The sequence below is a fragment of the Ursus maritimus genome, unplaced genomic scaffold, assembly GCF_017311325.1.
Source record: "Ursus maritimus isolate PB19 unplaced genomic scaffold, ASM1731132v1 scaffold_6, whole genome shotgun sequence".
NCBI classification, from domain to species: Eukaryota; Metazoa; Chordata; class Mammalia; order Carnivora; family Ursidae; genus Ursus; species Ursus maritimus.
In genome coordinates this window covers 61,073,731-61,088,593 of record NW_024426774.1, presented here as the reverse complement: position 1 = coordinate 61,088,593, position 14,863 = coordinate 61,073,731, and the positions used below count along the sequence as shown (strand labels likewise).

At 39.3% G+C, this 14,863-nt stretch overlaps 1 protein-coding gene across 9 annotated transcripts in view; it reads left to right on the top strand.

The window, feature by feature from the left end:
- Nucleotides 1-5,268: 5,268 nt before the first annotated feature.
- Nucleotides 5,269-14,863, top strand: part of VRK2 (VRK serine/threonine kinase 2) — a 114,577-nt gene continuing 104,982 nt past the window's right edge. For 6 of the 9 annotated variants that reach the window (XR_005832980.1, XR_005832979.1, XR_005832977.1 and 3 more), the window contains exons 1-2: nucleotides 5,269-5,457; nucleotides 7,172-7,312. Coding sequence is in view for 5 of the 9 variants with exons in the window: in XM_040623456.1 (XP_040479390.1) it covers nucleotides 7,177-7,312 (136 nt within the window). In the remaining 4 variants the exon portion in view is untranslated. The remainder of the gene's footprint in view (nucleotides 5,458-7,171; nucleotides 7,313-14,863) is intronic. The other 3 variants (XM_040623455.1, XM_040623453.1, XM_040623454.1) reach the window with 3 other exon arrangements.

Below are 14,863 nucleotides of genomic sequence, written 5' to 3'. Positions count from 1 at the left end.
AAATGTAAGTGGTCATAAGCCGCTGGATTGGACTACACAACTCTAAAACTTCAAACCCAAACTCTTTATCAAGTATTTAAGATCCTCCATGATTTTATCTCAACCTGAGCTCAAAGCCTGTAGGACCTACGAATACAAACTGAAGAGGGTGGCGCTGTTGGTACATGAAAGGCGAGCCTAAAAGCATGGCTTACATCACACATGGGAAATCTGTCCTCACCTCTCTTTGAATACAGCGTCAACTCTATTCTTATTGAAAGCACAGCTTCTGCTTAAAAATCATTCAGCCAGTTCCCCTTCCTCCTTCTCCAACTCATGTTTTTGATTACTGCAGGCGTGTTAGTTAGAAAGAAAGAGAATGTAAAATGTGAATATAGTCTCGTGGTTAGTTAACCTTTTATAATGCTTACATTAGGGGAATGGACAGGGTAGGACTAACATCCTGTTGGCTAGCTGTATTAGGTTTTACCACATTCAATTGTTTGAGAGAGAATCTGATACATGTTTACTTCCAATTGTTTGGCAGCAGGGCTCTACTAATTAATATCTCTGGAAAAGATTTTATGAAGCCTGTTGACATACTGACAGATGACATTTTAAATTAATTTTTGTGTCCTTGTCTTTCACTTATATGGACAATCAAGAACTATGATTTGGGGACAGTAAGTTCATGCTTTGTAATGGTCTTATATGTGAAGAATGCAAAGGACATAGATATTTGATCTGATTGTATATCTGATAGCTTTGAGATTCCATTGATCTGAATACTATTATTTTCAAAATTTCTATGTCAGTAACTGCTTAGCTCTCCAGGGATTGTGCGTTTATGAGTGCAAATGGCCTCCTGATTTTTGTAAAACAAAAACTAGCTCTTCTTTGGCAGGCAAAATGTTTCCAGTGAAGTGATCTCCTTTTCTCACATTAAATTACAAAGATTGGATTTTTTAAAATGTTTTGTCTATGCAACATCTTTAACATTTTAATTGATTTGAAATGATCTTGGCCTTGTAAAGTAGGCTCACTGAATGGCTAGGTTTTTCTTTATTCTTCGAACCAGTACAAGCATTTCACAGCACCTGGTTCTTTGAAAAGCAAAACCCAAGCCATACCTACAATGTTGGCACTTCGCCAAAAAAGTCCTTTTGTGTGTGTGTGTGTGTTGTGGTGAATCATTCATAGTCTATAAGATCTATCAAAATAGCCTTGTTTGAAAACCTTGTTTTCCCTATTTTTTCTTCTTCAGATGACTCATACTTCAGTGCTTCATGTCTAGATTCTCTTTTCTTTCTTGTTTCTCATCATGTTCATTCAGAAGACGCTCTTTCACTAGTTCCAAAATTTGTATTTCTATATTCTGTCAGTTTTCATCTTGAAACATACACACAGCAATATGCTCTGAATCATAAAATTCTGCATTAAAACCCAACACTTAAGAAAACCCCACATATTCTCAATACAGGTTTACCTGCACTTCTGTTCCCATTTTTATTTATGACAAATTTATTAACATTTTAAATTCATTGCCACTTGAAACTTTATTTCATCTGTTAGGAAGATTTTGGCTGCAAGAAACACAGAAGTCAATGCTAAGAAGCTTAAGCAATAAGGACACATAACACTTCACGGAGGAATCTGAAAAGTATGGTGGCTTCGATGTCAGTTGAATGAGTGATTCAATAAAGGTCTCAACAACTCAGATTCTTCCTGTCTTTCTCCTCAGCCATTCTTTTCTTTTAAGTCAGTTTCACTGTGGCATAATTTACATATAATAAAATGTATAAATCTTCAGTGTACAATTAGATGAGTTTTTACAAATGTATACTCATGTAGTCACCAGTACCATCAAGAAATGAAACATTTCTGTCATTCCCAAGAGTTCCACTAGCCCCCTGGCAATCCATCCACCCCTTCAAACCAGTCCCAGGGAATTTCATTGGAATTATATGATACATACTCTTTTGTGTCTTCTTTGCTTTCTGTAACACCACACTTTTGGGATCCATTCAGGTTGTTGCTCGTTTGTTCCTTTTTATTGCTGAGTGATATTCCACTGTGTAGGACATATATTATATACCACAATCTGTTTATCCATTTACTACTTGATGGGAATTTGAGGTGTTTTCAGTTTTTGATTATTACCTAAGAAGCTGCTATAAACATCTAAGTACAAGTCTTCATGTAGATACAGGATTACATTTCTCTTGGGTAAGTACCCAGGAACATGAATGCCGGGTCATATGCTAATTATACATTTAATAGTATAAGAAACTGATAAATTGTTTTCTGAAGTGGCTGTAGTGCTTTGGATCCCCACCAGCAAAGAAAGATACTGTTATTCCATATACCTACTAAAAATTGGTATCTTAATAGGGCTTTTTGAAGAGCAAACATTTTTAATTTTGATGAAGTTAATTTAGCAACTTCTTTTAGGCTTTCAGTTTTTTTGGGTACATTCTAATTGTATAAAGCCAAAGTTCACCAAGATTTATAAAATCTAAGATCATAAAGGGTTTCTCCCAGGTTTTCTTCCAAAAGTTTTATAATTTTGCATTTAGGTTTAGGTCTATGATCAATTTCAAGTCAAGTTTTAAATGAGGTATGAGTTAAGGGTTGAATTTTTTTTCTTTTATTCTTCCTTTCTTTTTTTGGATTTGTGAATATGTATTCCAACCTCATTTGTTGGACATTCTGCCATTTCTGGTGTATTAGATTTATAATTTGTACCTCATGGTCACAAGATGACTACAGAAATTTTAGGCATCGCATCCAGAATGATATCCAGGAAAGAACATCTCTTTATAGAAGTGTCCAGAAAACTTTTCTTTGCCTCTCTCTATACTTCATAAATACATACCGGCCAAACCAATCACTGGAAGGCGAATGGTACCATCATGATTCATTTATTCATTTAATAAGAAAATGGTGTGTTTTCTCTATTTGCATCATAGGGACTGGGAATACAGTAGTGACTCAAACAGTCAAAAATGTTGCCTGTTCTCATGGAACATACAATTTGCTGAGAAAGACAAATAAATAAGTTACCTGTATAATATGTTGCTGTACAATACTAAGTACTAGGAAGAAAAAAGGAAAAGGGGCTATGATATTGTGGGTGGCTTGGAATTTGAAATAGGGTGGTTAAGAAAGGTCTCCCTGAGTTGACTTTTGAATAAAGACCTGAAGAAAGTGATGGAGTAGTCCATACCTATACAGACTGAAGAATGGTCGAGGCACAAAGAAAAGCGCAAAAGTTCTGAGAACAGCAAGGAGGCCACGGTGGTTGGAGGGAGTAGTAGGAAATGGGGGAGGTATGGAACATGTAGGTCATTGCAGGTAAGTCATTCTCAACCAGGGACAACTCCGACAACATTTATAAAATTTGGTAATGGTTGATTTGGGCCATTACAACTCGGTGGGGAGGGACTGCTGGGGAAGCCAGGGATGCTGCTAAATATCCTACAGTGCTAAATATCTTATCTACGGGAGATAGACCACCTCTGGACCCTCCTCCCCCTCTCGATAAAGAATCATCTGGCCCAAATGTCAATATCGCCAAGGTTGAAAAACACTGTTTTAAGTCATAGTAAAGACTGGCTTTTATTGAATGACTCAGAATGACACTAAAGTGTTTTCAACAGAGGAATGATCTAATTTAAGCTCATAAAAAGATCATTTAGCAGTTTGCTGTGAATAGACTGAAGGCGTCGAAGGGTAGAAAATAGGGCCGCATTTAGAAGGGTACTGCAATTACCCAGGAAAGCCACGATGGCTATTGGACCAGGATGGCGGCAGTAGGGGTGGTGACAAGTGATGGATTCTGGATATATTTTGCAGGTTGAGCTAACAGATTTTGCTAACCACCATAGACTAAATGTTTGTGTGCCCCAACATTCCTGTGTTGAAACCTAATCCCCAGTGTGATGCTGTGAGGAGATGGGGCCTTCGGAGGTGATTAGCTCATAACCTTCCCAAACTTAAAAACTGTGAGAAATAAATTTCTGTTGTTTATGAGCCACCCGGTCCATGGTAATTCTGTGATAGTGGCCTGAACAAAGATACAAATACACTCCGTATACAGGTGTGAAGACAAGAGCCATGTAGGACCCCTCAGGAGTAATCTGTTGTGGTTGGTGCTGGAGCTGCATCTTCCCAAAGGAATTAACCTGGGGAAGTGGGTAGAAACCCGAACACACTTGGAATGGGAGAAAGAATGTCCATATGGGTGTTTGTCTAGGCAACCAATAGCATCTGTTACATATATATATATCTTACAGAAATAAGAATGGACATTGTTGGATTAGTGAGTCACTACCTTAAATGATGCAATTATTCTACATATAGACTACTGAACTTCTTTACAAAGGCTTTTATAGCCACAGCACCAAGCACTTCAGAAATGTTTTCTCATGCACCTTTCATTTGGTGACAGGTGAGTTCTGATCACCTGGCCTGTCTTCAGCAAGATTCCTGTTAACTCAGTTTAGCCAGAATACTCCCCATATCTCTGACATTTCCTCTTAACAGTTTTCCATCCACTGGCCCCCACCCCTTGACTATAAATTCCCATTTTGCTGTCTTTGGCACTGAATGCAGCTCTTTCTCCTATTGCAATAGTTTGGAATAAAGTTTTCTTTACCATTTTAACAAGTGTCGTTATAAATTTTTCTTCAACATACCTTATAGCCTAAATAACTACGGTTATTTCCAGTTCACAGACAAGAAAATGGAAGTTTTGTAAAGTACGTTTAGTCAAGATTATCCAACCAGTTAGTAGGTCTTGGGCCAGTATGCCTCTGAGAACTGGAACACTGTCCTAGGCCTCCCGACTCATACCAGGCTTCTTGAGGACCTGACTAGCGTGACTAGCTAGTTACGGATAAGTGCTCAGTAAAGACTCGCCCACTGACTTGGAAACTTTGGGTATTGAGAGGACGGGAGACCTAAAATTCCTCCCACACAAATGCACCAAAGTGATCTGATGGCTCACCCTCCAGACTCTGGCGGGCAAGGGTGTGCGGCAATCATACAGCCCCCTTCACGATTTAGAGCCCAGTCGCTCTTCCCCTGGGCGTCTCTGGACCGCTCACGGAAGCACCGGCCGCGGGCCGCCCGGGGCTTCGCGGGCCCTTACGCCTGCATCTCCGCCGGAGCCGGACGGCGCGGTTGCGGGGACGTCAGCGTGGGCCCCTCCGAGGGCCAGCTTGGGCCGGGCCCGCCTCCCCGCGGGATTGGAGGCCCGTGGCCCCGCCCGGCCCTAAGAGCGGGCGGGAGGCGCCTCGCGCGGCCTGGCGGCGGGGGAAGCCCGGCCCGGGCCGGCCCTCTCTCGTTCCCCGTCCTGGGCGTCGGGCGGAGCGGCCCTTCTGTGTTCCGCTTCCGCCTGCCCCGCCGCGCCGCGGGAGGAGCAGTCATCGGAGTCAGCGCGGAGCCTCCCGGCCTGGGCTGGTCCCTGCTTCCGCGGTTGGTCCCTCACTTTTTCCTAACTCTGGGCGAAAGCCGGCGTCCCCTTCGACTCGCATTAGCCCAGAGCGCGAGCCGGAGGAGTTAGGCGCGGGAGGGGTCGGGTTCCGCTTTTCGGCGGTGCAGAGAGAGCTTGGGGGCGGGAAAGTAGTCTCCAGACGCCGGCGAGCTTCGCGGCGTGTCGGGCCGGGGCCGCCGTGCCCCCGGCCCCAGCCTCGGCCCGCCCAGCCCAAGCCCGGTCCTGGCACGTGTCGGGCCTCTGGACACCGACTTGTCCCCGGCAACTCGGGTTGAGCGCTTTTCACCATAGCCCTGGAAGGAACCCCAAAGCAGGGGGGCATCCGTGTTGGGGCTGGCCTTGAGAGGAGGCCGCAGCTTGCCCCTGGGAACCCCGCCCAGGATGTGCAGTTTCAGTTCTCTAGTTCTTATGCCGCGGACTTCCCTCCTAAACTGTGTTTATCCTCTTTATATTTACTCAGGATTTATGCCCTGCTGAAAGTTGTTCTTTAAAGACTGTAGGTTTCAAGTCCACAAATATGTATTGGACACCAGTATATATAAAGTATTGGTCCAGGGGAACCCCCACAAAACTACGGGAGGCATAGTTAACGTAAATTACCTGCTTGCCTCGCGGTTGTGTTAGGAGGACAGGTGAATATCGTTAGAGGTTTCCGCTGTGTTCCTCTGCTCTGAGACGCCGATGCTAAGTAAAAGATAGCAGGGCATTGGATTAAAGTAGCTGAAGGAGGGAAGCCTTATAAAAAGGAACAGAAACTTTCTCATTCAGAAAATGGAAACATCATACAACGAAAACTTTACATTAACTTTAATTTCAAAGCACTTACCAGTTAGTTTAAAAATTTGGGGGCGGGGGAATACTTAGAGGATTGCAGTTACCTTCACATTTAAATTAGCTTCAGGAAGATATATGCTGTGTGTGTGTGTTTCCCTATGCAATTTTCTCTTCCAGCTAAGTCTTTCATTGTGAAATTCACAAACCTTTCTACTCCTGTAAATGAATCATCTCTAAAGCATGGCAGTTTTCACTTTGGTGAGGGTGGGGAAGACACAGGGTATAGAGAAACAAAGACGCGGGGTCTAAAGAAACAAAAGAGTAGTGCGTCGGCCCTGAAAATGCACGTGGCCTTGTGCTCTGAGAAGTTACATCTCCATGAAAATTCCGGGCTTACTTAACAAATATTTCCTGAGTACCTGCTCTGTGTCACTGATGTGACTGGCTGTGCTTGGTGATACTTATTGCCCTTGTCCATGTTTTCCTCATCCAAAGCGGTATTCTCTCCTAGTGACCAAAGACCTCAACTTTGATACTTAACATTCTCAATGAAAGGAGTATTTGCATGTATAGGAAATTTAGTTTCTCTTTGTCATCAACAGTTGTAAACTCATTTCTTAGGGTATATTCTGCACTGTTAGTAGGTATTAAAGATTCCCCTAAATGAATTTTGGACAGGTTAAGTGAAGTTCAAAAGGTTTGTTTGTTTTTTAATATCAGTCCTTCTTGCATTTCAATGTTGTATGAGAAATTCTGATTTGAATATAGTGTGTGGGCTTTCCCAAGTCCTGTTGACCTCATAATCCTAATTTGTAGGAACCTGGAAAAGTGCCCCATAGAAGACATTTTGAGAAATGTATTTTAACTGGACTTTTTGTTGTTTTTATTTTCAATGACTTATCTCAACCTTTCTGCCAACAGAAGTGATGCCACCAAGAAGAAATGAGAAATACAAACTTCCTGTTCCACTTCCAGAAGGCAAGGTTCTGGATGATATGGAAGGAAAACAATGGGTGCTGGGCAAAATGATTGGTTCTGGAGGATTTGGACTGATCTATTTAGGTAAAGTATGTTACCAAATATTCTTGTATATGTGATGGGAACTGTGATCACTTAGTATTTTAAAAATTGGAAACTTTGAATTACAATAGATTCATAAATGTACTTTATTAAGTAAATGAGGATCATTAATGTTTATCGGAATGTCTGGTTTAAGACACAACTGACTCCACTCTTTGCTGTCTGTGTTTTTCTGAATGACTCCTAGAAGTCCTTCCAAAGCCTAGTTACAAAGTCCACCAGATAAATATTAATGTTCTTTTTTGAGAGTATGTTTTCCTGGAAACATTGCTTTTTATAGCTCAGAAACTACAGCTGTATAAATCCAAACACTCTGTGAATCTTAACCATTAATATTTGAGTAATACAGGGTTGTGGTCATTTCTTAACTAGGCTTCACTAAAGAATTGAGTCTTAATACCTTGAGGCATCTGTTGTGTGGAATGAATGGACTTCTCTCCTGTGCATCGAGATGGTACTAGTTATTTGCCATCCTTGATAAATGAGAAAATAGACACTCAAAATTGTTTTTTGTGTTCTTTGGTACAGATAAAGAACTCTAGTTGAATATATTTTTACACTACATTTAAAAATTTTTAAATTACACTGAATTTAAAAGGATCATTCCGGGCTACCTTAAATCTGTAGTTTAATGATCAGAACTATCCATTACATGACTGGATTTAATGAATAAAATAAGATAAATATTAGTGATTAAAAAAAAATTACCCTCAAGGATAAATTCTCCTAAATGGATTGACTCATTACATCTGTTCTTACAGGAGTTTAAGAAGCTGGTAAAAGACCTCCACTGGGGGAATCTTGGATTCCTCATTAAACATTTCAGACGGTAGGGAAGCAAAGACTTTCCCTCCCTCTCCTAGGTTTGAGAGCTGGGTTTATGAAATAAACTGACAACAGGAGAAAAGCTACACCAGTTTACTAGTTTTTAATGTTATGTGCATGGGGATATCACAGTAAAAAAAAAGTGAATACCCCAAAAAGCAGTGAGAGTTGAGAACTTATACACTGTCTTAATAGGGGAAAGAGAGAGGGGATGGAGGTCGCTTAAAGGACAGTAATGATCTATAGGAAAGATGAATGGGCCTTTAGGAGAATAGATGGGGGATATGTTAGTTTGTAACAGGGCTTGTCTGGGAGTGGTGTCAACTTCTAATGTCCTGTGATAAGAGTAGTTTTTTTCTGGTGGTGAAACTTCCCTGGAGGGAGTTTATAGCGATTGAGTCTTTTTTGGAGGATCTGTCTTCATGCAAATAAAGGGAGTTCAGAGAAAGCCCCTTCCTTTTCAGGTACCCTCAGCCTGAAATAATCCTTATGCCGAAGAGGCAGAGTTTAGAGTTTCATATTTCACCACCTTCACAAACCTGTTTCATGGATCACAATGGTTAGAGCTCCTTTTTTGATGGAATTGTCATTTTGAACCAATGCATGAAATTCGGTAAAAAGATAACTCCTTATTAATCATCTTGGTGTCTAATCAAGTTGGGAAGATAAAACCAACACACACCTTTAAAATGTATGGGTTAGAGAACAGTTTCCTCATCGAAAGACTTTGAACTTCCTTGAAAAATGTTATGATTCTGAGTAGTAGGTTGACAGTGCCGTAAGCAGCGCTGTTCAGGAGAAGGGTAATGCAAGCCACTTACGTAATTTAAAATTTTCTAAGAGCAACATTCAAAAAAGTAAAAAGAGATGAAATTTATTTCAATTATATATATTATTTAATCCAATATATCTAAAATATTCCAACATGTTATCAATATTTAAAAAAAAAATTATTGCTAGCTACAGTCTTTAAAATCCAGGATATATCTAGTCACATTTCAGGAGCTCAAGAGCTACTTGGAGCTTGTGGCTACCTTTTAGATGGTACAGGTAAAGACCATAAGAGTATACATAGAGTCCACAGAGAGTAGATTTCCCCATAGAATTAGTGTTGACTGAGACTTTGAATTAGTGAATCCTCTTGTGTAGCAAAGAGCTAGGATCTCTAGTATACTTGACTCAAAGTCAGAGATAGGGAGTTGAATAAATTTCTGTTGTCTCTGAGCTATAACCTTGGCTCTCATGGCTTACCAGTTATACTTTTAGACGTCTAATCTTTGAATTATTTGAGTAATTTCAAAGAAATACAGAAAAGCATGGGTTGTAATGATCTTATTCCTTTTCTTTTTTAAAATGTAAATATATAAAATGTTAATATGTATTTAAATTTAAGTGTATTTTAAAAATTAAGTATAGGTCTATACACATATACATACATTCACTACTTGTGTGGTTCCTGTTGTGAAAATGAAATTTGGTCAGGCATGTGATCTCTTTGTCCCTATTTAAATACAAAAAAGTCTTTGCTTCTTTCCGTCTAAGTATATGTCACATATTTTTTACTTATTTTTTCTCCTTACCAAAGTATTTGTTTTACAACACTTTTTTTTAAAGACTTATTTACTTATTTCAGAGAGGAGAGAGAGAGAGAGAGCATGAGCAGGAGGGGAATAGGGAGAGGGAGAGAGAATCTCAAGCAGACTCCACTCTAAGCATGGAGCCTGATGCCAGGCCAGATCTCATGACCCTGAGATGATGACCTGAACCGAAACCAAGAGTCCTATGCTTAACTGACTGTGCCACCCAGGCGCCCCGTTTTACAACAGTTATTAAGGTTCCATATGTTATACTGTACACTCTACTATCTGATTGTTAGAACCTGGATCCTGGGAATACTAGCCAATGCATGCCACTGGGGAAAGATTTTATTTTATTTTTTTTTATTTTTATTTTTTTTTAAAGATTTTATTTATTTATTTGACAGAGATAGAGACAGCCAGTGAGAGAGGGAACACAAGCAGGGGGAGTGGGAGAGGAAGAAGCAGGCTCATAGCGGAGGAGCCTGATGTGGGGCTCGATCCCAGAACGCCGGGATCACGCCCTGAGCCGAAGGCAGACGCTTAACCGCTGTGCCACCCAGGCGCCCCTGGGGAAAGATTTTAAAGAAATGTTTAGCTATTTTGAGGTAGAGGCTCCATGCTTCAGAGTATAAAATAAAGCTGTGTGTTCCAAATGTTGTCAGTGTTCCATCCAGAGTGGCACTTGTAAATCATAGGATCAGCTCTTTAATGAGATGCCATCAGCAATCACTTCATTGAGCTTAGTTTTTACTGATTATTTTCAAAAGCCATCTAAGCAAATTCATATGAAATTGTATCATATTTTTTGCACTTTACCATGTTTCTCAGCATTTCCTGTATATAAGTGAAGAAATTCAGGTTTTCCTTAACACTACTTTTGTGTCTCGCTACTTTCTTTCTTTCTAGATAAACTGTTTCGGCAGACACTTCCTCAGTGTTTTTTGCCTGAGGCTGGGAAGAAACCCACCACCTTGTCTAACTCATTGTGCATGTCCAGCTGTCCTCTAGCTTTGAGATCAGTAGCCAACGCCTTTCAGGAATCATCAGCTGAGAGTCAAGGGGAAGGGACAGGGAATTTTGGTATTTGCTCTTGACAAATAATGTGCCTATAGCATTAGAAATAGTTGTAAGATGGAAAAGGAAGGTCTGAATACAAGAACCAAGCCACGGTTCTTTCTTTGTATATGAGAAGAAGGGGTGGGAGGAGGAAGCTGGTTCAGGGAATGGAAAAATTGCTGTCATTTTAGTATCAACTAAGTGAAAAAGTTTCTAAACTTCCAGGGAAGGAGAGAGAACTGAGTCTGAATTCCTCTTTACTGCCAGGTGCGACACAGAAGCAAGCAAACGAAGGGAGAATTGCATGAATGAGGGCATGGGTTTTAGTGTTAGGCAAATCTGGATTGAATTCTGACCTAAGACATTTAGAAACTGAATGACTTCTACCTAGTCACAAGACTTTGTTTCTGTTCTGTATCACTGAGATAATAATAATTGTGAGGATTAAATGGAGTAATGTTTTTAAAGAACTTGGAGCTTAGTAAGCACTTAAATGTAATTTATTTATGTGTTTATTTAGAAACTCCTATCCTCATTGATTACCTGAATCCCAGGTTCAGTGTCTGGTCCACAGGGGATGAGGATGGTGACAAAGACATCCATTGGAGGGATTTTCCGTTTATCCTGGCCCTGGATTGTAATAGATTTGGCTACCGATGTCATAAAGTAAGAACATAGAGAATGCCATTGGAAGCCTATGACATTTTACTTACTGACCTAAATATTTTTACCCCTAAAATTTATAGTAGTAGCCATGATGATATAGTAAAAAGTTCTCATTTAAGTTGAATCTCATGTACTTCAGATGGAAGATACTGGGTTTCAGAAATTAGTAAAAAAGAAAAAAAAAATCAAGATAAAGTTATCTGTAATAAACTTAAGCTGAATTCCTTTGAAGGTTTATATGAGTAAAAACAGAAATGATTTATCTGCAGAAGTTTTAGTTTTTTGAAGTTGGGCATAGCGATGACCAGTTAGCATCTTTGGAATATCAAGCACAGAGTAGATGTTCAGCAGTTATTTGCCTGAGAGATTGAGACTGAGGTTGGGATATTCAACCTACACAAGCCAGTCTTCTTTACTCCCTTCCATAATTACAGACGTCACCCCTTAATTCCAGCCTGTAATCTTACAGAGTACTCTTAGTTGCAAAATAACTGAAACAGTTATTATGACATCATCTGTTGGAATCTATGCGTTATTGCCATAACTCAATAGCATTATTTTTTATAGAGTTACACATTATTATAACTAAAATTAAACTCTGGCAAAGCCTTAAGATCAAATCACTTATCCATGGATAAATGTGCAGACTTTATCTAGGTGATGGTCATCCATTTTTGGGGGTCATGTTTTCAGATTAGTTCCATTTTGCTTTAAACACATAGAAGAAATCTTTTTTTGAAGGGGGGTGAAGCACCAGGGTAGCCTAAGTAGGATTTTTAGGAGTTATCAAAGTTTAACTCACTTATTGATAAGGAAACAGACTTCTATTTTTGAAAAAAATAGAAAAGATGATTTATGCATGTGTAGTTTTTACTTATTTCACTTTTTTGTCCACAGTAATGGATTCATTGTGAAGGTATGTAGAATAATGTTCAGAAGAGCCCAATGATAATGCAGCAGAGTGGAGTTACTGGAACACTTAATGCTTTATTATACATCGCTCTATTAAGTGTTATTTGGCAGTGTCTTCTACAGAAGGCTTTGGGATAAACAGTTAGTCCTCTCTGACAAAATGTAACATTATGGTGCCACTAGTATTGTAACTAGAAAATTTTGCAAACAATACTGTGGGGATGAAAAGAAGAAGGAAATAAACATGAAATAGGGAGAACTTGTACTAGAAACTGTAGTATATATGATAAAGTAATTATCAGATGAAGGTGTAGAAAGAGATAATCACAAGATGAAGGAAATCACTGGGATTTTGTGTATTTAATGCACTTGTTAGGCCTTTACACAAGAAAAAGAAGTCTGTAAGAGATGTGTTTTAATTTTGTATCTGCTATCCACAGGCTATTTGAATTTTTAGAGAAAGAGGAGTGTTCATGTGCCTATGAGTTAAGAAATCTAAATATTTACAGAAGTTTGGGTTCTTTGTATGAAAAGGGAGAGTTCTTCTCAGGCTTAGCTTTTGCTTGTCTTTTTTATTTTGTTAAGTGTCTGATCTTCTTTTTAACATATATTATGGTTCTTCATTTTCGGCATTTTTACTTTCAAACTCTTTTGCCTTCAGGGAAGATTTACAAACTGCTGCATTCTTCTTTGATTTATACACTATGCTTCTTCTACTGAACCTGTTACTATCTTGTAACTGTTTATAGTGGTCAAGGTTTAAAATTTTGAAACCTATTGCTATAGGGAAATTTCTTCTTCTTGAAATGAGCTCACCTCTATTGCCACACAATAAAAGAATTCTCAGCTTTTGAGGGTTTCTGGCTTCCTTATGAAATATGGATAGACTTTGCTTCTGAAGTGTTTTGTTTTGTTTTTTTTCCCTTTCAATGTGGAAGAAGAGGAATAAATAGTAGGTATGGTCTTTCTTTTAAAACACAGGAATACCCACGTTTATAAAATAAAGGAGAGGCAAATTAAACTCTGAAGCTCTAGATGTGAGAATAAACTAGAAAATAGCCATTTGGATGATGAAAAATTGTCCACCGTTCACACTTACCTATACACAAGTGTTTATAGATTTTGTACTGCTTAGGTTCTTGGTGTTGCAATTAATACTTCTCCAGAACGTTTGTCCTTTGTAACTCCAATACATGGACTGAGTACACTATACAATATTCTACATGAAAGAGTGTTGTAGGAGAAAACTCATCAATTATTTCGAGACAATTGTTGAAGGTTTCCACTGCTTCTTTTAAAAGGATGGACTTCAGTTAGTTAGACTTTTCTTTCATGTCTCCAATCAAGTAATCCTTGAGGAAAATGCTTCTGTAGAAAGACATCCATTGAAGACCAGAAACATCTACAGATGCAATGTGATCCCAAGCAATGAAGCATGTGGCCCTCCATTGGCATTATATGATAACAGGAGGATCTTCTGGCAGAAGAGCTGACTTTTGCTGCGTTCTGCATGCTGCCCCTCCAAACCCATCTTTGATTGGCACCTATGCCCTATTGAAACTGGCATCACACCTTCTGAATGGGCACAGTGCCAGGCTAGCAGATGGGTATGGGCAAAAGCATGCCAGAAACCCAGTATGTGCATCAAGTTTAAGTATTAGGGGCCCAAACTCTCATCCAGGGATATAAAAACTGCAGTCTGTTGAGAGCTTTTTGTGCTTAAGGTTAAAGGACATGCCATTTCTACTCCAGCTTAGAGGTTGATTAATTTTGAAAGTCAAACAGGAGCTCCCGTGGCTGTGTCAGGCACAATTCTGTCTTTGGTGAATGAGAATTACTACTTCATGTAGGGAAGAGAAAGTATTGTAATGAAGTTTCCAATGAGAGTTTCTCTCCTGCAAGTGCCTCCAGCACTTAAGCAGCATGCATTCAGTGGAGATGAATATTTCTATGCTCCAGCAGAGCCAGGTGCAATCAAAGCCAGATCTTCAACCTGCTGCAGTAAAGAACCCTAAATTTAGAAAGGGCAGGCAAAGTTGGGAAGAACTCCTCGGTGGCAGCTCTCACCATGAGTTGATGAAGCTTCACAAAAGTGTATAAAGGAGATGAAGGAAAAAGTCCAAACAAAAACCCTTCAGAATACTTCAGCCTAAAACCCAAAGATCTTCAGCAAACCAAAGGAAAAAGTTTAGTCCTTTATCCCCAACGTAGAAATCTCCTGAATTTTATATCAATAAAAACTTAGTTTACCAAAATCTTAGAATCAACTTAATGCATAAGTAACAAAGTTTTCTATTCTAACATTTATTTCATTGCATGTCTATCATGTATATAAACTTCACTTCTTGAATAATGGATTTTGCATAAAATTGAGTTCTAAATATCATATTCCTTATGATCGTCTCACACCAACTACAGAACTGGGCAAAAAAAAAAATGGGGGAGCATCATTCCTTGTGATCACTTTAATCATATCCCCTAAATGCTCTTAAAT